Source organism: Lonchura striata, chromosome 1 (genome assembly GCF_046129695.1).
Source record: "Lonchura striata isolate bLonStr1 chromosome 1, bLonStr1.mat, whole genome shotgun sequence".
NCBI lineage: Eukaryota > Metazoa > Chordata > Aves > Passeriformes > Estrildidae > Lonchura > Lonchura striata.
The window spans coordinates 89,769,135-89,791,127 of record NC_134603.1 but is presented as its reverse complement, the minus strand read 5'-3'; the positions used below and the strand labels follow the sequence as shown (position 1 = coordinate 89,791,127).

The 21,993-nt window shown below is 38.6% G+C and overlaps 1 protein-coding gene across 3 annotated transcripts in view; it reads left to right on the top strand.

The window, feature by feature from the left end:
* Nucleotides 1-21,993, top strand: part of DTNBP1 (dystrobrevin binding protein 1) — a 62,312-nt gene that overhangs the window by 38,114 nt on the left and 2,205 nt on the right. For all 3 annotated transcript variants that reach the window (XM_021553254.2, XM_031503954.2, XM_021553264.3), the window contains exons 8-9: nt 18,768-18,923; nt 20,769-20,912. In XM_021553254.2, coding sequence (XP_021408929.1) covers nt 18,768-18,923; nt 20,769-20,912 — 300 coding nt within the window. The remainder of the gene's footprint in view (nt 1-18,767; nt 18,924-20,768; nt 20,913-21,993) is intronic.

Sequence of the window (21,993 nt, the reverse complement as noted above, 5' to 3'; positions counted from 1 at the left end):
GTTAACACCTCTATGGTAACCAGGATTATTCTATTTTTTTAATCACATTTTCATCTCTAGCTTTGTGACAGAAAAAAAGTAATGCAAGACATATTTGTTGTCAATCTCTTTGCTTACCACCTATGAAGGCTGTGGCTAATGACAGGTTAAAAATACTCATATACCTACTTTTAAACTCTCTAACAAGACCAGCTGTAGTACTTTTTGGGGTGCTGAAAGACCAAATGCTCTAGGCTCTTGCTGCCTGTGACTTTATCATGGTGCAAATGAATTTTTGGACAGTTTTATAATGACAGTATACTTTCTTTTGGCATGCTGCTTCTATTTTATGTTAGAACTGTAACTGTAAGTGCAGACATTTCATCAGTTTGATTTGTAACTAAATAAATCTACCTCAATAGAGTATACACGTTTTATGTTTCTCCAAATTATGCCATTTCTTTCTGTAGTGGTATTCTAAATATGATACTATTCTGGTTCTTACAGTGTCCAAAAATAGTAAAATTCTTCTAAAAGCTGCAGTAGAAATAATTTATTCCTTCCTTATAGCATGTTCTTACATAAATCTGAGCCCCGCCTTTCCCAGCAGTGTGTCATTAAACTACTTTTTCTGTTCGGGTTCTAATGATGTGTGTGGATGGCTGAGGTGTGCATGTGAGCATGTAGGAATTCTGAATGCTTCTCTTCTCTTTTCAGTAAATGGAACAAAAATGTGGGTATTTTGGTAAACTATTCTGCCCATTTTATTTGAGTGTTAGGTATGTAATGTGAAATTGTATCAAGGCAGTGGAGCTGAAACTGTACAAACATAAGTCCTTGGTATTGTAGCTTGAGTGGTGTCTTTTTTCAGGATGTATCTGCTTTCACGGGTGAAATATTGTGTAATAAAAATAGATATTTAAAATGTGAGCCAGTTTTAAAAATCAGCAACACATTTTTATATGTACATAATATTTCTAGATTGCATTTTTCTAATAGAGTGTGCGAGTTAACACCAAAAGAGGTTGAGGCAGATTTGATTTACACATTGTTTCATTTTTAATCACTTGGTTTACTCTGGATTAGGGTGAAGTAAGAATCTTGTGGAGATGTCACTCAGCCCTTTTTTTCCTTTTACATAGAAGGCAGCTAGTGCTATGTTGATGTTGCATAAGTGAGACTTGATCAAAATGTAGCTGGCTGTGTCTCATTTTAAATCAAACAGGAATGGTGCCATTTATAGGAATACGTTTCTGTCTTAATTGGATGATTATGTAATCACTCCAGACCTTGCACACCAGCATTTCCATTGGCTCAGGAGGGTTTTTCCTTGATCATAATGGTAAATCCTCATAGGTTTATTCTCTCTGGTTATTGAGCATTAAGCTGGAAGCCCATGCCTCGTGGAGAAGACGGCACTAAACACTACACAATTTATTTTCTGTTACCTTGTATGTTTATAAGGGTAGGAAGTGAAACTGGTGGTGCTTGATAGGCTCAGGGTTTGCAGGTCACCAGTGATGTGGGAATTGCCATTTTGCTGACACAATGTCCTAAGCCTTTGTTTTAAAGACCACCATTGTCCATGTGGTTACTCTCAGGTGTGGGACAGTTTCTGTCTCTTGATGGAGAGCAAGGGTCCTCAAGCAGGGCCTGCAGCTTCAGCTTCTGTCCCCAAAAAACTGTGTGACCAGAGGCAATCTATCCACATTATGGATTTGGGTGACATATATATTTTTCTCCTTTTTGCTTGTTGGTACGTATATTTAGAAGGTTATGCTGCCAGTCATTAAGTGTCTGGTTCTTATTACAATTGAGTGTGTTTCCAATGCAAAGCTGTAGGAAAGCTTACAGAATAGAAAGTCAAGTCCTTGATTTTCAGCACATTTGGGAAGCCATCATGGCTGTGAATATGTCCACTAGTTGCAGGGTAGAAGTCTGGCAGAGGTACATCTGTCTCCCTTTCTCATGCATGCTCTGTTCCTGTGTAGAGTTCAAGGTGCTTTTGTACCAATGAAGTTTTCTCCTGCATACTACTGATTATTCAATCTAATAAAATATATGGAGTGAAAACTAATTTGGTATGTGAAGGAGTTATGGATTAACTCTAGAACAGAAGAGAAAAATAGAAAAGATTTTATCTAGCACTGACAAAAATAATAAATAGCGTACCAAAAAGTTCGGCAAGTGATAGGTTATTGAGTGAGAATGATTTAGGAGGAGAACAATCTCAGTTATGAATTGAGAAATGAACTATTAGGTTTAATTCAACTGTGAACAGGGGAACATTCAGGGATGGATCAATCATGAGATTTCCAGTGGAGAGCTGCAAATGAGATGTTAGAGAAACAACTGAGTTATAAGAAGAGAGCTTATTTCACAAGATTCTAGGAGACTTGGCTTGCTTGACAGAACAGGGGACATGGAGACTTCTATATGTAAACGTATTGAGGCAGTTAATATCAGGAAAAATTCCTGAAAGGCCAGGGTGAGTTGGACTGGGGAGAGCTGGGGAGGTTGTTTTGTAGTAACTAGTTGCCTACAGCTAATTGTTAATTGCATTAATTGTTCCAGTATTAATTTAGCAAAGATGTTTCCTTAAATCCAATAGGCATGAAAGTACTGTCTGCCTGTATTGTGATACTGCTCAGTTTTTTGTCTGGCATCAGTTGCTTTTTGCCCTACCAGAGTTGCCAAGTTACTGAGAAAGAGGAACACAGGAGTTTTGAACAATACATCTGGAGTGCTGTGTCCAGTCTGGTCTTCTCAGAAGAAGAAAGACAAGCAGCTCCTGAAGAGGATCCAGTGGATGATCACAAAGATAAGTTAGAGGTCTGGAGCATCTCTCTTATGAGGAGAGACTGAGGGAGCTGGGCCTGTTTAGTCTGGAGAAAAGAAGACTGAGAGAAGATCTCATTAATGCATACAAATATCTTGAAGGCAGGTGCCAAGAGGATAGTGCCAGAGTCTTTTCAGTGGTGCTCAGCAACAAGATGAGGAGCAATGGCCATAAACTGAAACACAGGAACTTCCACCTCAACATGAGGAAGAACTTCTTTACACTGAAGATGGCAGAGTACTGGAATAGGCTGCTCAGGGAGGTTGTGGAGTCTCCCTCTCTGAAGATACTCAAAACCACCAGGATATGTTACTATGTCATCTGTTCTAGGTGACCCCACTTTGGCAAGGGGTTGGACTGGATGGTCTCCAGACGTCCCTTCCAACCCCAGTCATTCTGTGATTCTACTGAAGTCTGTTGGTTTTCTGATTCTTGTAATTTGCTGCTCTTCTGTCTACAGAGGGTGAGAATTCATAGCTCTGTGGTATAAATTTAGTCATCGATGACTAACCTGAAACTTTGTTATATAAATGTCAATTTTGCCATATTCTGCTAATTGGATCCATGTTCCAGTGATGTCCTCAGTTATCATTCTTAGTTGCTATTTTGATATAGAAGGCAATGTGGCATCTGTCTTGCTGGCAAAGGCTCCTGTAAAGAGTTCTGTATAAAGCCAAAGAATTGTATGGAACCATTAACTTTGCTTAAAAGGGCAAGACTGAGAAAAGAGTGGGGAAGGTTTTTGATTTTATCATTGCCTGAAGACTTAACCACATTTTGAGCACCAGTACAATTGGGATTTCTTCACAGAAGATAGAAGCTCTAAATAGCACTAACTAATGTTAAAAGCGAGCTGATCTCAAATTTAGTCTGGTCATTTCAGTGATGAACGTGCATACCTTTTCATCTTCTGAGCATAGGGGACAGGATAAAAGTTTATTTAAATGTTTGGGGTTTTCTTCATTTCTCTTAAAACTTAAGTTTAAAAACATCACTGTTAGCATTGCCTATTTGCTGTGGACAAAAATGCACTGGTTCGCCATTGTTTTTCAGTTCCATGTTGTATGTGATATTTTCTGGTTTATGTTTTACTGAGCTCTGGGGAAAGTGTTAGATAATTTTGTAAGCATGAAGTTACTGTAGAATGTAGCATTTTTTTTAGAAGTGCCTTCCTTTTTTCTTTAATTACAAGTTGCTGACTTCCCTCTGCATTAGTGGCCATCAGTGACATATCTCTAATGTCATGACCTGAAAAGAAAACTTGAAAGGCTGCTTTCTCTCCCTTCTGGAGTTCTGGATGATTGCCAGAACTTTGCATTAAAGCCCACAAGCAGTGGTACTAGGACAGTTTTTGCCTTAAAAGATAGGTGGAGTTACATGCGGATCACCGCGCCAGCATCTTTGGTGGGATGGAGACAGATTTGCTCTGACAATATAATGTGCTCTGCAAGCTTCTATTTTAAGAATTCTTTGTGCTTTGACTTTTTTAAGGTTTTACTGAACAGGTATTTTGTTTCTCTTAGGAGTCTTACACTTCTGGAGGCTCCCAAGTTCTTACAGACTGTTAAATTCTACAAGTCAAAAAGTGTGTGTACCTAGAGAAGTATTTTTCAGAGTACATCTGATCATAGCTCTTCCATATTTTATAGCTGAGCTACTTCATAGTGTTCTTTTGCCCTGTTACCTCTTGGGTAGGTGCAATCCAGCCTGTTAAACACCTGAGAACTGATTTCCTACAGGACTTCCATCACTACACAAATATCCTAGAATGATCTGCAAAGTCTTGGCTTCCTTGTTCATCCTTAGACGTGTGAAGTGGGGGCAGTGCAGGTGTTAACACACCTTGGATCTGACCTCCAGATCTCTTCTTGAACGAGCAGGTAGCTCAGTTTCTGGGCTCTGACAGTTGCTCTCCTCCCAGCAGTGAAACACAGATACCATTTGTAATGGCTGAGTAGCTGAGTGGTTTGTATTTCGGGAGGCAGGAAAGCAGTGCTATTCATTTGCTGTGTCACTTTATATAACCTTGGTGACTCAGTGGGTGCACATTATGCTTCCAGTACTCCTGTTTTAACTAGTTGGCTGCTGCCTTGTTCCCATAGGTTAATAAAAATGAAGGGTGAAATATGGTCAACTGTTTAGAACCTTTAAAGAATATTTTAAAAAGAAGTTAATGTGTTCTGTAAATTAGACTTTGAAATGGGGTCTTTCCAAATAGAAAATCATCAGATGTGACCTATATTATTATAGGCTACCTTACTGTAAATTTATGTCCTTAATTTTAACTTGCAGGTTTAAGAATAACTTGTTTTATTTTATATATACATGCTATACATGCTTATAAAATGAAATCTCTTCCAGTCTTTATTATTTTTTTTTCCTAGGCTGAATATCCTCATTTGGTTTGCTATTTAGAAAGCATTAGACAGGTATTAGAAAAAGCAGACCATCAGACTTTAATAGGTGCTGATGTGATTTCTGTTTTCACTTTTAAAAGTGGATTATAATAGCAGTATGCAAGTATATAATGTCTGACCTATTTTGAATAGTAAATGGAAACTCCTACCTTGTAAACTTCATAATCAAAATGCAATGTGTTCTAGCCCTTTAATACTTCATATGTTCATATATTAAATTATTTGTACTATATTGAGCACAATGCATTTGTATTTAGCCTGGAGGAAAAGAGGCTTGGAGGGGTCCTATTGCTCCCCACAACTGCCTGAAAGGTTGTGGTGAGGTGGGAGTCAGTTTCTACTGCCAGGTAACAGGTGACAAGAAAAAAGGAAATGGCTTCAAGTTGTACTAGGGGAGGTTTAAATTGGCTGTTGGGAAAAGTTTATTTGTGCAAAGATTGCCCAGGGAAGTGGTTGAGTCATCTTCCACATGTTTGTGAATGCATCCCTGGAAGCACTCAAAAACGCGGCTATGGCACTTGAGAACTTGGTTTAGTGGTGAACACGGGGGTGGTGCTGGGTTGATGGTTGGACTTGAGGGTCTTAGAGGTCTTTTCCAACCTTAACAAGTCTGTGATTCTGTATTTAACAGTCTTATTTCAAAAATACAGTATTGATGTATTATCAAGTGCCAGTGTTCTGTCTTCTTCCTTCCAAGATTTTAGGCTTGTTATGGTTAGATCTGTCTTTGATGCAGCCACTGTTTGATCTATATAGAAACACACGTATTGTCAAGGGAACTTCTTTAATACATAAGGCACAGATGAAAAATAATTTAGAATGAATAATATCAGCAAGGATGTTTCAAAATAGGAGCCTTTTTAACCAAATGTCTACAGTTTTATAGAGCATGAAATTATAGTAATGATGTTACTTTGATTCCTTATGCATGCTTCAGTTCTCATTAGCCTTAGATAGTCACTGTTAGAAACAGATTTAATCGTTTATAAGAGAACAACAATAGGTTGAAGTTCACTGTTTACTGAACACCTTGGTATAGCATTCATTCCAACCTAGAGAGAAAATGTGTTCCAACTGAACAGGAACGTTCTTGGTTCATTCCCATCTCCATCTCAAGCTTTGTTTATAATTTCAGGTATGTTTAGGAACTAATATTGAGGTGATTTGCTAGATGCTGTTCTGGTGTATTTGTCCCTGTCTTGAAATACCTCACTGTCTGTTTGTCATATTCCACTGGGTTTGTTGTTACCCAAGCCCCAGGACAGATTAGATGGTTTCAGTGTTAGTCTTGTGAGGAGTTTTTTCTTTAAATTCTCTTCATTTTTTTCTTTAAATTCTCTTCACTTTGCCTGTCTCTTTTGTGTTTTAAAAGGCATTCCAAAGTCTCTGGGCATCAAATGTTCAGACTCTCTGGTACTGTTTGTAACCCACTTCCATTAAGCTTTATGTTTTACTTAAAATTTTTTGGTCCTAATGAGTGTGAATGAAATTTTCCCTGCATGAAGCCAATGAAATCAAATGTGTCATCTGTTGTAATCTACAGCAGCAGTGAAGAGATGACAAATATTCTGCCTAAAACATTTGAAAGCTGAGGTCTTAAAATCTGTAATTTTATTTCTGTGTTAGTATTGAATAAGAATACCTTTGGTTGCTTTAAAAGGAGGCAGCAAATGTCTTTTGCCATGGAAGTTGGATACTGTTGGGGCTGACAAAGCAGATGTAGGATGACAGGAAGAAAGAGAAGGAAACAGGGCAGATATAATGGTGGCCTGAAGGCAATGTTTTTTTCTCACTGTCATGCCAAATGTATTGTGAACAAATAATTCATATTTAATAAAGGTCATACTGTGTTCTAATGATACCCTCCTCTAAAATTAGTTGATGTTCAGATTTCAAAGCAGCATGTTATTCCAGCTTAGATGTGAAAGAGGAAAAATTGGACACTGAGTAGGATCAGTTCACTTCTGCTTATAGTTTATTCTAATGCTTCACAAATTAGCATTTCCACTTCATATTTTGGAATCAGTATGTAGCAGGGGCTCTTTGAATTGGTCCAGGTGTGGGTGGCTGTATATGTTAGAGAGATTCAATGTGTGATTTTTGTGCTATGGAGAATGATACCTAGTAGAGAGGTGCTGTTTAGAGAAAGACAGTGGGAGTTAGGAAATTTAACTTTTTCAGAAATCAGCTGCATGTTTGCCCTGTGGAGAAAATGTGCAGGCACTTTGTAAGGTTTAAGGTACTTGTGACTAATTAGTGCTAAATTAATCTGAAGAACAAAATCAAAAATTAGGTTAGCAAGGCCTTATACATATTCAGGAGTTAAGGAAAATATTATAAATTAAGTGTTCTGTATTTTTAGCTGGCCTGAAGGTGAATGTTCTTAAAGTGCTTACAAATGTCAGAAGTTGATTGATACAGATATCAGGGAAATTAATTCCTCATTTTATACTGTATTGCAGCACAGGCACAAGTCAGTGCTTGCTGTCTCAAGGTGTGGCAGATGTTGAAGACTTGTGTGGCATCCCTGTGCTAGAAGAAAAGAAGGTAGGGGGAGGAAAAGCTGAGAGAGAGATTTCATACAGCTGTGTATATTGAAAAGAATCGTCTCATAGGAAGTGTATTTTACAGGTTTCACAGTCCTAATTACACTGACTTCCCTCTTCAGTCAGCCCCCTCCTTTTTTCCCTTCCCCCTTGCAAGTGCTTTTATCAGCTTCCTGAATTTCTGCTTTTTATTCACTCTTCACTGTCACGTTGATGTCTATGCATCCTTTAGGTGGATTTTCTTTGTTTGCTCAAATAAGATACTGTATCCTAGGTGTCATCTGTCAGGTCATTTTCACTGTAGGCATAGGGTTTAGTCACTGATGGTCACAAAGCAGGATGTGCTTCCTCACTCGAACCAAATTGTTCCTGCAGCCTCTTGGGATTTTGTCTGTCAGAGAAGCTTTAGTAGGTTCAGTTTTATTGTACTGGCTTTTTGTTTGTGGTGTTTGGTTTTGATAAGGCAAAGTCTTCTCTGTCTCTATTAAATGTCTTCCTCCTAGTTAGTATTGTTTTTTCTCCCCACAACTTGTTTAATCTCTACCAGGCTGGAGAAATCCAGGATGAAGGATCATATCTCATTTGTTATCTCTTTTGAACAGTTTGTTGGTTGCCCTTCTTGTCTCCCTCTGCCCCATCATAATTTCTCTTCCTTTGTATCTCCTTTCCTTTCATATTTCTTGTGTTTCATGCTCCACTGAAGCATCAGTAACATCACCCACCTGCCCCACCCTCTCCCTTGCTTTATGGGTGTCTTTCTTTTTGTTGCATATATTCATTGAGGTGTCAGGTCAAGCAACTGAGAGATACAGGAATTTTTGTCCTGTTTTAGTGGTAACAATTCCTCCCAATGAAAAGCAGGTGTAAAACCGAACATCAAATAAGACAACAATCTTAGCTATTAATTGTGCTCTTCCTTTGAGGGTACAGGTGACCTCGTTAGTCATGTTAACGAGTAGAACTTGTCTAGATGTATTTAATCCTAATAAATTACTCTGATTGTTTCCATTAGTCTGTTTATTTCTATGTATTAAATTATTTGTTTAAAACAATCTCTTAACCTAATGATAAGATCTTGGATAAGGCATGTGAGAAAAGACCTGCTAGTTTTTGTACTACCTTTAAACCAGCCTACTCCAGTACTTGAAATATTAATGACGTGCTTTTTAAGATCAGTTTGATTTGAATAGCAAATTTTATAATCAATTTATCTGTTACTCCAAACTAAACCAGAATAAGCACAAGGTTAAAATTGCACTGTTGATTTGTGCCTAGTGCTGCCATTGATGAATTAATGACTAAACAGCAAAAATAGTTTTGAGTGAACACGGTTGCAACTGGGGCTTTAGCTGGACCTGACAATGTGGTGGCTGTTGGTTTTACACCTGATATCACTTCTGTGCCAGCTTCAGGAGGACACATGATGGCTGATCCTCCATAAAAACACTCAAATACACCCCTCCAGAAGGGTTTCTTTTTCATAACTGTTGGATCTAGAAGAATTGGTTTTGTTCCCAGACACCAGTGCGTCTTAAGTGTGGCTGTGCCAGTTTGATCTAGTACCAAAAAATCAAGTTTGCTGTTTGGTTGAGTGGTGATCTGCCTTCACTTTGCCAACATTGTTGCACTAGTTTCATCTGGTTGTCTTTAAAGACAAATCATGGTAAAACTTGCATGTCAGAGGAAAAAATCTGAAAACTACTGATATGTTGAGACCTGGTAGCTTCCCTTCTTCTTAGTAGCAAACGTTGGCTACCACATGAAATCCTGGGAGATCTAGATCATTCCTCAGGGTTGAACAAAAGAAGAAAGTGAATGCAGCCATGCACTTTCCTGTTGTAATTTATAAACTGTGAAGAAGGAAGGGTTTTGGTTTTCTTCCCGTGTGCCCATGTTGTATGGTTTGCTCCTCTAGGTTTGCCCTTAAATCTTTTAGACAGCAAACAGACATGTCAAAGTTGCAGACACTGTTCTGAATTGGCAGTAAAAATATGGAAGGGCTTTGGCACTGTAGATAAATATGACCTTTAGTGTACCTTCAGTGTTGCAAGTTTGAACGCCTTGGAAGATGGCACAGAAATAAGTCAGCAAGCCAGTGGGAGCAGATCATCTTTCAAGACTTTTTTTCTTTCAAAAGATTTGTCTCAAATATTTTTCAAGTTTATCAAAAGAAATTTTTTCTTTTAATTGATCTATTTAATGACAGCTAATATTTTGCAAGTTGGAAATTCTGTCAGGGCTGCTTTTTTTGTTATGGTCTGTTATTTCTCAGCTATAGACCATTTAATATTCTGTGAAAAACGAAGAAGCAAGTGGAATTGGCTATGAGTATATGAAAACTAGATGTGTAGAAGAAAGTTTAAAAGTTAAAAATTTAAAACTCAATGTCCTTTCCGTAGAACTTACACACTGAATATTGCCTTACCTCTGAATCAGACCCCAACTAAACTGTTTGTCACATTTTAATTTTAAAGATACAAATGTTCAGTGGAAAAAACACACTGTGTATATTTCTGCACTTAATGTCAGATGCCCTGTTTTCTGCTATATAATGCCTTCCCATAGCAGAAAATGAGGAATTATAACTGTGAAAATATAGTGTATTCTGAAAATATGGCTTTATGCACAACCAAATTGTTCTGTTTGAAATGTAGTACAATTTTTTTGGTCTTCCTTTTATTTTGCCTATATAATTGTTACTGTCCAATTGGCTGAATTTAAAAACAACCCATTGATTGAAAAACACTTTCATAAGCGACTATTATAATGTAGCTTGAAGAGATCTGTCTTATGGTGTTATAAAAAGTATGGAAAAGACATGCCATTGCTAATATTGCATATTGGCTTTACTAGCAAATCACACTGGTACATGTTCCTTTTTTAAAAAGAATGAGGGCATTTTTGCTTTGCATTGGAGAATAAATATGGATTTTTAAAATAACCTGGTCTGTCATAGTTTGTACTCCTTGTGTAATGAATATGGAAGACTGCATGTAATTTAAAATTCCTCAGCTGATAACACTTCTCTAATAGCTGTCTGTTAGCAAGTAAGTCCTCTTGTGTTTGAATGCTCCTGGATGCAGATTTGTTAGAGGAAATGCTATTTCAGATATTGTTTCACTATTGATATCAAACAGAAGTGTTTGCTCATCACTAGGATTTCTAAAGAAAATCTGTAGGGTGATTCATTTGGGCTGTTAATCAGACAGTGTTGAACTGGACTAGGTTTGTAATCTAATGGTTCTATTTCTAAGAAATAAACACAGCATTAATTGCAGGAAGGAAGAGCAAATTTTTTGCTTGCATTGGAGAAATTGTTTTGACAGAAATTGAATAGGAAATAAACTGAGTTGTCAAGAAAAATAAATACTTCAAGCATGTTGTGTGCACTACTGATAAAATGATTGGCTTATGGTATGTTAAAAATATTACTACATATGAAATGTTGGCATAAACAAATAAGGCTGCTTCTACCTGTGGGAGTGTTACTTCACTGGTGGTCCTGCAGTTTTGACTGTGAATATTTAGTTTAATTTGTACAGTTTCTCACCTGTGAATTAGCTTAAAATAGAAAGAAAGAAAGTACAAGTCCAGAGGTGGCCACCAAGATTAGAGGGATGGAGCACCTCACCTAATAGGAAAGACAGAATTGGGATTTTGCAGCTGAGAAAAGAGAAGGCTTTTGGGATGACCTAATTGTGGCCTTCCAGAACCTGGAGGGAGCCTGCAGGAAAGACAAGTCAAGAAAGATGAGGAGTGACTTTTTACCAAGAGCATGTAGTGACAGGGCAAGGAGTAATGGATCCAAACTGACAGAGAGTAGGTTTAGATTTGATATTAGGGAAAAATTCTTTACTGCAAGGGTGGTGAGATGCTGGAACAGGTTGCCCAGGAAAGTTGCAAATGCCTATTCCTTGGAAGTGTTCAAGGCCAGGTTTGATTGAACTCTGAGTAACCTGGTCCAGTGGAAGGTCACGGCACAGCATTGTAACTAGATGATGTCTGAGGTCCCTTCCACTCAATCATTTTATCTAGAATTCATTCTATGATTCTGTGATATGTTTTTATGATCTGTTACCAAATATCTACATAATAAATATAGAATGCTTTACCAAGCATGTGAAAAAATCAAATGTTCTTTTAATTAGTTATATGATTGTTTTGTATAAGGTAGTATACAAAACAATCGCATTCTTCCCCCCTTCGGATTTATTGGTCATGTAAACCTAAAACTTGTACTAAAATATGTCTTCCAAAAAACCAAAATCCCTCCTCAGGTCTAAAATATTACACTGCCAATGTAAAGGGAGGTTAGACTGAATTGTATTGAGACTATAAATCTACAGCTCATTCCTTTTGTCTCTGAAGGCCTTTAGGACTGTTTGACAGGATCTGCCCCTCCCTCTGAAGAGAGAGGTAGAAATTACATGTTCAGTGAGAAAACTGGTTATTTTGAAAGCAGTTTATGGAGTGAAATTCTTATTTTGTTTTAGTTATTGGGAAAGAAGGCAGACATTGTTTCGCCTTCACTTTTTGAGGCAAGATTTAGTTCAGCACTCAGTGGTGTTGTTCTGAGTCTCTGAAATGAGTAGAGTTTAGGTGAAGAGTAGTTCCACTGCAGCAGGAGTTTGGAGCTGGGTGTTATTCTTAGGGACAAGTGAAAACTGATACCTGCCAACTGATTTGCCATGTCGTGGAACCTGTGTTTTCAACCTGTGCACAATGTGTTGTGACAGCAGAACAGTATCTCATCTTTAATTTACGTGTCTGCACATGCACATAATTTGATCTGGAAGGCAAATAGCTCACAGCTGTGCAAAGGTTAAGATTGGCATTATTCTTGTAGCAGCAGAAGCTACTTGACTGTCTTTGAAAGTCTTCTAATTCCAAAGCAAGAGTGGTTATCTTTTTGGAATGGAAAATAGTCATTAAATTGTTCAATAGATCAATTTGTACTCGGATGATGTGATGTTATTAGTCTTATTTGGGACAGATGCATGGACATTTGGAAACATGAATAGAATGCTGCAGTGCTGTGGTTTGCATTTTAAGTACTTCGGGTTTAGATTTGCAATCGATTAATTTTTCCATTTGAAAATTAGTATTTTTGAGGTAAGGCTGGAAAAGCAGTAATTGGAGAGCATATGCATTAAATACTGCATTTCATGACAGTAGAATTGTGCTGAATCATTTGAGCTGTTTTCAGGTACAATTTCTGTAATAGTGGGATTTTTCAACAGTGTGTGGCTAAATTTTAAAGCAAGATCATCTTCACAAATAAATGTACTGAAGGTACATATGACATTGTAAGTTTTATTTATAGTGGAAATGCATACTTTGCAGCTCACTAACTGAATTATTGTTCTTACATATTTTAGATGGTGGGTTTATAGGGAGGCAGGAGACAAGGGTGTGAACTCAGATGCTTGCTTTTTTTTCCTATTTTTTTTGTTACTTTCTGCACTAAGGTTCAGCTTAATGTTATCCTTCCCTCCTTCCCTTGCAAGTCACTTTTTATTCTCTTTCACTTATCTGAATAAAGGATAAATCAGGGAGGTAGAAGACCCTGTTGCTGACAGAGCCTGTCCTGGTGTAAGCTCGTGGTGCTCATATTCCACTGAAGTCCCCTTGCTAGATTCTGTCTTCTACAAAGACACATGTTGTCATTGAACACCAATGATCATAAAGGACATTGTACAAGAAAAGTGGGAGATGGTGGATTGCAGATTTGTTAACCCAGGAGGAGTCAGGCGTGTGCCTGAAGGAGAGAATCCCCCTCCAAAGCTTTTGCTGTAACATTTCCATGCTTTGCATGACATGAAGCAAGTGTGGAAAAACCCCACCCTTAATCTGCCATAGAACAGTATATCTGTGGTGATTTTGGCTATAGTTAAAACCACATTTGCAGGCATAAAAATTTGTCTGCTTCTAATTTTTTTAAAAACTTGAGAAATAGGCAAACAAGTTTAGGGATATTTTTAGTGACAAATGAACTGGGCAAAAATTTCTGAACCGCAGCAGATCTAGTTCTAAAATAAGACTCCATTGTGATGCTGTGGGCTGCCTTGCAGGGCAGTCCCCTCAGCCTGGTGTATTTTTAATCACAAATGCAAATTTATTTTTTTTTTTTATCCTAGGTGTATTTACATTTTTAGGACTCAGTTTGTGCATTTGCTCTTTGGTGGAGTGTATTTTTAGTGTCTCTTAACTGTGATGATTTCCTGGTAGCCAGATAAAGTTTGGAGTTCTGTGGAAACCTTTTCCCAAGCTGTTTCCTGTCACATTGGTTGAAAGCTGCCTCTTCCTCCAGGTGCTGCATTAGTAACTGGAATCCTGTTGCACACAGACACCTATTGTCTGTTGGTTGTTCTGATATTTATTTAAGCTTATCCTTTATATTCCAAGGATTTCAAGTAAGCTTTTTTTTTTTGTTCAAAGAGAATTTTTAAGGTAAGCCAACTTGTTGAAACTGCTTTCTGAGAAATGTTAAAAATTATCTTTCTGCGCTGGTAAAACCTCTGCTTTTCTTCTTGACTAGATGGTTTGTGGGCTACTTGGAGTTTTCAAATTCTGATGCAATCTATAAAAACCCTAGTTAGGTATTACCAAGAAGTACATACAGTCATTTTTAATGACTAATTTTTTATATAATCTTACTTTTAATAAAACATTTATTCATGAAAGTGCAGGCTTTTGAGAGTTGGCAGACAGTAAATCTCATTTGGAACAGTGGGATTTTTTTCAAACACATGATCTTTCTATCATTGAGTGAAATACTGACTTCACATTCTAGTGAATCAGGACTTAATTTTTTATTGTAATTACTTTAATATGTCGTTAGTAAAAACAAATTGTTTTGTAAAGAGACTGTTAAATAAGAGTTTAAAAACATCTAGGACTGATAGTTTTCACTTGTTTTCCTTTCACTCTTCTGTGGAAGAAAGACTGTGTGCTCCTAGATCACTTATTCTACTTTTTTTCCCCCCAGGTTTTGCCAACACACTCTCCCCACCTGTCAGCAAACTACAGTGCAAGAGTGCCCTGCACATCCTCCCTTTTAGCATCAACATGTATTCTAAATTCTGTCAAGAATAATTTAAACATTTTTCAGGGAAACTGCATCCTTTGAAGCACTCCCTGGTGTCTTGTCTTCCTTTGATATTTTTAGTTGAAAAGGTCTGTAACGAGGCAGTTTGCAGTATAAGTTGCTAAGTCATAAGGCACTCAGAAAGCTGCTTGGCTGTCTGCCTTTCATTGTCTGTTTGTATGATTTTATTGTTCTGATTTTTGAAGGATTTTGGTCATTCAGTGAGCAGCCAGCCCAGTGATAGGTTTTGACGGTCTCACACGGTGCTCCCGCAGCGGAGTGATGATGTTCCAGTCTGGATGGATGCTCAGCAGGGTGGGCAAATGACCGGCTGGGTGGGAGGGTGGTGCTTTGTGGGTCATCCCTACCTGGGGGATGGGAGCAAAGCCAGAGCTCTATCCCAGAGGAGGAGATGGAGGGTTCTGGCACTGAGGGAGATGACCCTGGCTCTGTGGAAAAGCCTGGGGGTCCCATGGGCAGCATGCCAGAGGTGCCAGCCTGCAGCACATCAGGCAGCAGGGAAGGCCACAGCACCCTGGGCCATGTGAGTGGGAATGTGGCCAGGAGTTCAGGGAAAGGGATTATCCTCTACACAGCATGTCTTCATGCTGTGTCCAGTTTCAAGCTCTCCCAGCACAGGAGGAACATCAAAAACCAGCAGTGGGTTCAGGGAAGGACTGCTTGAAGGTTTGATATATGTAGCAAAAGCAAAAAAAACCAAAAACATAAAGAATACGTGTACGCATTTTAATGGTCTGGTTGGATGAGTCTACAAAAAGCAAATGAACTGTAGAGGGAGGGAAAAGGGGCATTTTTTTGTGTTCTCTGTGTCTTTCTCTCTGTGGACCAGATGCATTTATGAGTTCTACATCACATGAGATGTGAAGTTACATAATAAATTAATTGAAGGGAAGTAGATTGGTTGTGTATGAAAGCACCAGAAAGCCATCCATTTGGATAACTTGACATCTTTCATGTTGGGACTAAGGAATGTGCTAGCCATGTAAACAGCCAGTGTTTTCTGTTGCTGGCTTTTTTTTTTTTTTTTTTAATTTTAATTTTTTTGTCAGTCTTCCAACTTATTTGGGAAATCGGTTGTGCATAGCTGGAAAATGTTTTAGATTAAAGCATTAAATGGTCACTTTGTTGGTTGCATGAAAACTTGCAACTGTACTGTGCCAGAATTTGTATTTGTAGGAAGTGGCAGCCAGGCCTAGGAGTGATACCAGGCAATGGTGTCCTGTACACTTGTTACACTTGTACACTGGTTACAAGCTATTGTCATTTGTTCCTTTGGAGTTTGGATTCTCCTGGTGTCTGGTTCAAACACTGAAGATATGGGGCAGGGTGTCAGGCTGTGGGTTGTACCCTGAGGTGAGCAGGATGAGCCGTGGGGCTGTTCTGGGTGTGGTGCAGAAGGCTCAGCACTCAAGTGTTCACTTTTTCAGAAAAAAAAATGCCTACTTTTAGTGTCTGCTCTCTTAAAAGTCATAGCTGGTGGGGAATTAGTCATCTTTTATTTGGGTTATTGTGGCTATTCCTGTATGCCTGCATCTAATTTTGAATTAGCATTTTCTGTGTAGTCTTTTTTTCTTTTCTGTGCACAGTGTGATAGAGAAATAGGTGCCATTGCTAATTGAAAAGTACAGTTTTAGGGTGAAAGGAAAAATACAATACTATTTTAAGTGTGCCAAGTCTCAGTTTGCCTCCTGGGAGGAATTTGTATGAGCAGTGTATGATGGCATATGGATGATACTCTTGTCTTTCTTGGAACTCCTTTGGTTCTGTGTCTATTCAGTTTTATAAACTACACTTGGCTTAGGGAAAATGTAATTCTGAGTATCTCTGTGAAAGAAACAGTACACCTGTTTTCTTCGGTTTCATGTTTGATGGTTGGCTTCACCTCCCATCCTTAGCATTTCTGACAACAAACAGAAAACTGAAATGCAGCAGTTTGGTTTTGCTTAGCCAAGCACTTCTTACTACACCTGGCAGGGCGTGAAATCGTGCAGCAAGGTTCTAGATGTTAACTCTCTATCTGACTTTGGAGAACAAGTCTGTGACAGCTCTTCAGCTCATGTAGTTACAGTTTGCTGTGGAACCTGCCAGCACAGCAGGCAGCTGTTGGCATTCAGCTCTGGCCAGTGACAATTTCAACAGTTTACAGGATGTTTTAGTCTAAAGTTAAAAACAAAGAGCTAAATGTCAAGAAAGAGATTGTATCAGTCTCATGCTACTTGGATGCCATCGATGTTTTGGGGCTAAAAATAACCCAAATTACCAATCTAGAGTGCAAAACTGTCAGAATATATTATGAGAGAGACAGAAAATTCTTATTGTCAGTGAGAGCTGCTGGCTTTTATTATTACAATTGAATAGCATTTCTGCATCATAGACCATCTTATTAATAATTGCTCATCATCCAGGACTGCAGTAAAGGATTTGCTCCAGGGGACATGGAGTCATCGTACACCACAGTGTAATTGATAATAAAGACATGCTGCCTTCAGGGAAGATGCATTCCTTTTATACACTGATGTTTTACTTCTGAAATCTCCTTTAAAAAAGAGATTGCTGCTTATTTACTGATACTTTAATGACTATTTGGTGTGTCAGTCCAGTTTCCTGGCTTCTTTTGGCATCAGCCACAGTTCAGTTGCTTCTGTGTATGGTCTGTGACCTTGATGCAGACAACAGCGTAAATTAACTGCTCTCTGATGTTTTGCCTGGTTTAATAAAACATGTTCTGCATTTGGGCAATAATCTCCATAATAGTAAATGCTTTTAATGAATGTCCGTGTTGTAGAATATCACTAAACATAACGTTTTTCCTGGAAGGCTGACACAATGCTTGTCCTAGAAAACCTTATGCTCCCTCAGCATTTATCCATGTGGATGCCATATTCCAGCTGTGTCTGTCTGGCATGTGAAAACTTGGACATTTTTCACCCAGCAGTATTTGTTGGAGCTTTCGCTAATGGGCAGGACAGAACAGACCAGTATCTCTTCTTGCAACCCCTGTCCCTTCCATCAGTAGCTCAGCTGGAAAATTCCTTTTTTGTTGTAAGCAGAGCACTCATGACACCAGAAAAGTGAACAGAGAACTCTGGGAAAAGGGTTCCAGGTTATATATTCCTACTAAAAAACAATTGTTTTGAAGCATGTTCTAACAGTCTGGCTGCAGTCAGTGCTTCAATAGCAACTACGTATTTTTATCGTAGAAGATGTTATTCTGCAATAAACAACACAATTCTTTTCCCTTCTGTCCAGTGTAGAGTAAAACAGAGGGGAAGGAGTTCCTCTAATGATATTCTGTCCAACATTTCCTAATTCTGTCTAATATTTCCTTTGCTGCACGTACATGTAGGATTCTTCAAGGAATTTTTCCATTCTGTCTGGAGGCTGACAAAGCCAGAATGTCAGGCACACATGCACACACACATATGTTATGTATGTGTATTTATATGTATGTATATATATGTATCTTGCCACCTGCATTGTGGTGGACATGTGCAGCACTATTCAAATGAAAAGTGTTGTTTTTGTGTGCATTAGGTGCATATGACTGCAGAAGCATCATTACCTCAGGTGTTTTTGGCAGAATTCTGAAATCCCAGTTGCTGATGGACAGTGTTCTCAGGTGTTCCTGTTTATACAGCTCAGGAAATGTGCATCTTGCCTCAAGATAAAAAGGTTCCAACATCACTTTAATGTGAAGGTTATGCTATCTAATACAGTATTCCCATCCTGGTTTAAAATGCAGTTGCAAAGCACAGGGAGCTTCTGTTATTTAAGTAACAGTCTGTCAGAATTTACTGAATTGGTTCTGTAGGTTTTAAATTCTGAGGTGGGGGGGATACACCTTCAATATTTGATTTGTCTGTTTGTTTTATGCTCAGCTGAACTTGATGCTGAACATGCACAGAAGGTTTTGGACATGGAGCACACGCAGCAGATGAAGCTAAAGGAGCGCCAGAAGTTCTTCGAAGAAGCCTTCCAGCAGGACATGGAGCAATACCTTTCCACGGGCTACTTGCAGATAGCAGAGAGGAGAGGCAAGTTGTAAAATACCTTTTGCACAAACTCCCAGCTGGGAGAGCATTGTTGAGCGGGCAGAGCCAGCAGTGCTTACAGAGGAAGCACAGCAAAAATGTCCAGATTCTTCCCCAGTAGAACTGGAACTTCAGATAAGCCTTTCAAACAAACTTTGTGTCCCAGGGGTACTGGATACCTTAGAAGATTAGTCAGGCTCTGCTTCTTGTCTGAGAAAACGCAGAGCACTGAACTACATGTGGAACAACATTTTTCTCTGCAGCTGAAGAGTGCATATATGTAAAAATATGGATGGAGGCAGCTGCTTTGTCCACTGGAGTTCCAAAACCTGGGATTGCCAGGGAGATGCCTCAGAATATTTTGTGAAGTGCAGAGAAAAGTTCAGTAGCATTTCTGAGTAGTTCCCAGGTGGCAGCTATGTCCACTGGGTGTGACTGGGACAGAGGAGGTCACATTAAGTGTTCTCCTGATTAAGAAATGGCACAAGTCTGGCATCTCTGGACTGGTTAAAGCACAAGAATGTCAGAGATGACAGGGAATTCTGTGTGGAAGATTTCCATCTGTTAGGCCAAAATGCAGGGATTGTTGGACTGGTAAGGTAGCCAGTGAGAAATTAAGCATTCATGTGGCAGGAAAAAGTGTAGATATTCTGTCCTTGCTCCAAGTGCAATTCTGCTATAATTTGTAATGTCAGAGTGGGGAATACAATCCAGGGTTTCCATTTCTCTGCATGAGAGCTATAAATACTCATCTACAAGTTGCTCTGCATAGGTGGCTAAGGAGAGGTGGGATATGTAAATTTGGTCAAGGAAGGAACTGTGTTTGAGTCCCCTGCTTTCTGTAATATGTTGTCTTTTAGACTAAAAGTGGACATTGTCCTGGGCTGGTACTGGACACACAGCTCTTTTAGTGTGTTATGCTGCCTAACATTTGGAACTTCATTTTTTTAGGATGTTGTGGAGCCCAAGTGTATCAAAGAAACTGTTTAATTAAAGTTTTGGATCTGTAGCATATTTGAAAAAAATTCCCCCGGTCAAATTCCAGAATTTCATCTCAGTTCACCTATTAAGGCTTTCAATAATGTAATTGTTATGTTTAGATAAACAAGTAAACTGTTCATTGTAATAATTTGATATTATGCAGCAGCTGGATTTAAATCTGAGTGACCCTGAACTTACTTGTTTCCTGTTCATATGTTTTGCTGTTCAAAGAAGAATATGCTAATCTAAGTAATTGCTTCCCATGCAAATTGTCAGTACTGTATCAACAGTAATAAGTAATATGCTTGAGTAATTAGTAATGTGAATTACCCATGCTGAGAGAAGATACTGGGCATGAGCCTGGGTTTTAGAGACTGCTGTAATTTCTTAGATTAACTGAGAGAAGAACAGCTGCTCTCTGTTAACATTAATCCTAGTTTCTGAATTTCTGTGTCCCTTATATATTGACATTTAGTGGCTGTGTGCTTAAATATGTTTGTTTTTCTCTAAAAAGACTTCTGGTTGAGAAATTTGAAAGGAGTGTTCCGAAATGGAAAGTTTCAATCCTTGCACCTGAGTCCCATCTCAGCTTATTTCTGAGAAAGTTATTGCTATAAATACTGCTGCTAAAAATGTTTTGGTTTACAAAAGCAGTAATGGATGTTACTTTCACAACAAAGATTGCACAGAGTGCTCTTGGATTTGGGCTGAGGTTGCTGCTGAGCAGCTCCTGTGGGTGGGCTCCTTTCCATTCCTAGAGTGTAATTATTGCTGCTGCAGACAATTAGAGCAGCCTCTGGAGCCTTGGTAGGCAAGAACCTCGTGTAGCTGATGGTCTGTTCGCTCATTGTGCTGTTTCTCCTGCAGAACCGATTGGAAGTATGTCTTCCATGGAGGTGAACGTGGACATGCTGGAGCAGATGGACCTAATGGACATGTCTGACCAGGAAGCACTTGATGTCTTTTTAAACTCAGGAAGCGAAGACAATAATGTGCTCTCTCCCATGCTGGGTATGGTACTTGTAGTGACAGCCTGCTTAGACACAGTGATAAACCACCAGAACTGCTCTCATCTGTAATGGGCGATGTTATCTCATAAAACATCACACTTGATGCACTTTGACTGTTCTTCATTAGTGCTTCTCGAAACATTAACATTTAGTTGCTGTACAAGGGAGTTGCTGCAAAACTATGTGATATTTCTAGACAATCTCATCTGTCGTACTGCAGCTCCCTGTTGTATTCATCACAGTCTGGTGGTGGTGTGTAGGGTAGGTGGTGTGTTACATACTGGCTTGAGGGGCATTTTTTCCAATACACAGTTAATAGAGGACGTTTAGACAAACATAAACAGAAAGCTTGCAGTATTAGGTTTTTATTGTTAATATTGATTTCTTAAAGCTTGTCCAGAATGTTGCTGGTCAAATTTGGACCAGTTGTGTAATGCAAGATCTTCAGTGAGAGATACTGAGAGACAAAGTTCAATCCAGCAGTTTACATATACACTGGGAATTAGTGTCACAATACCAGATCTTTTACCTACCATGGAAGCGTTTTCTTAGTTAAAAACTTAAGTGCTAAAAGGCCTTTCCTCAAAAGAGCCGAAATGATTTTTCTTGTGGGAGATGATGAAGCTCCTTTAGAGGTCCTTTTCATTTCTTCTGAAAATATAGATTGAAATATTTTTATGGAAGTACTAACAGTATTCCCTTTGTAAAGGTGATTAACAGCTGCTGTGAACATAAATGGTCAAGGCACACTTGACTACTAAAGGTTTAGGGTTTTGTGTTTCATTGCAAAACCTTAATTGAGATAGGTGGTTTTGGATAGGCATCCACTTCATGCATTACGTAAGCTGATCATCATTTGAGCTTGCCAGTAATTGCAGAATCTAGGACTGTTTTCCCTTTGCTGGCTGTTTGGCAGATGCTTGTTGGACCAAGCTTTGTGTCTTAACAGCAGTCTCATTTGGATTATCTAAGGAAGGGCAGAAACTAGTTTTTAAACTAAGTAGATAAATGCATTAGCTTTTGAAAAAAAAAACCAACATTATTTTATGCTGTAATCTAAATATTACAGCATATATATACAG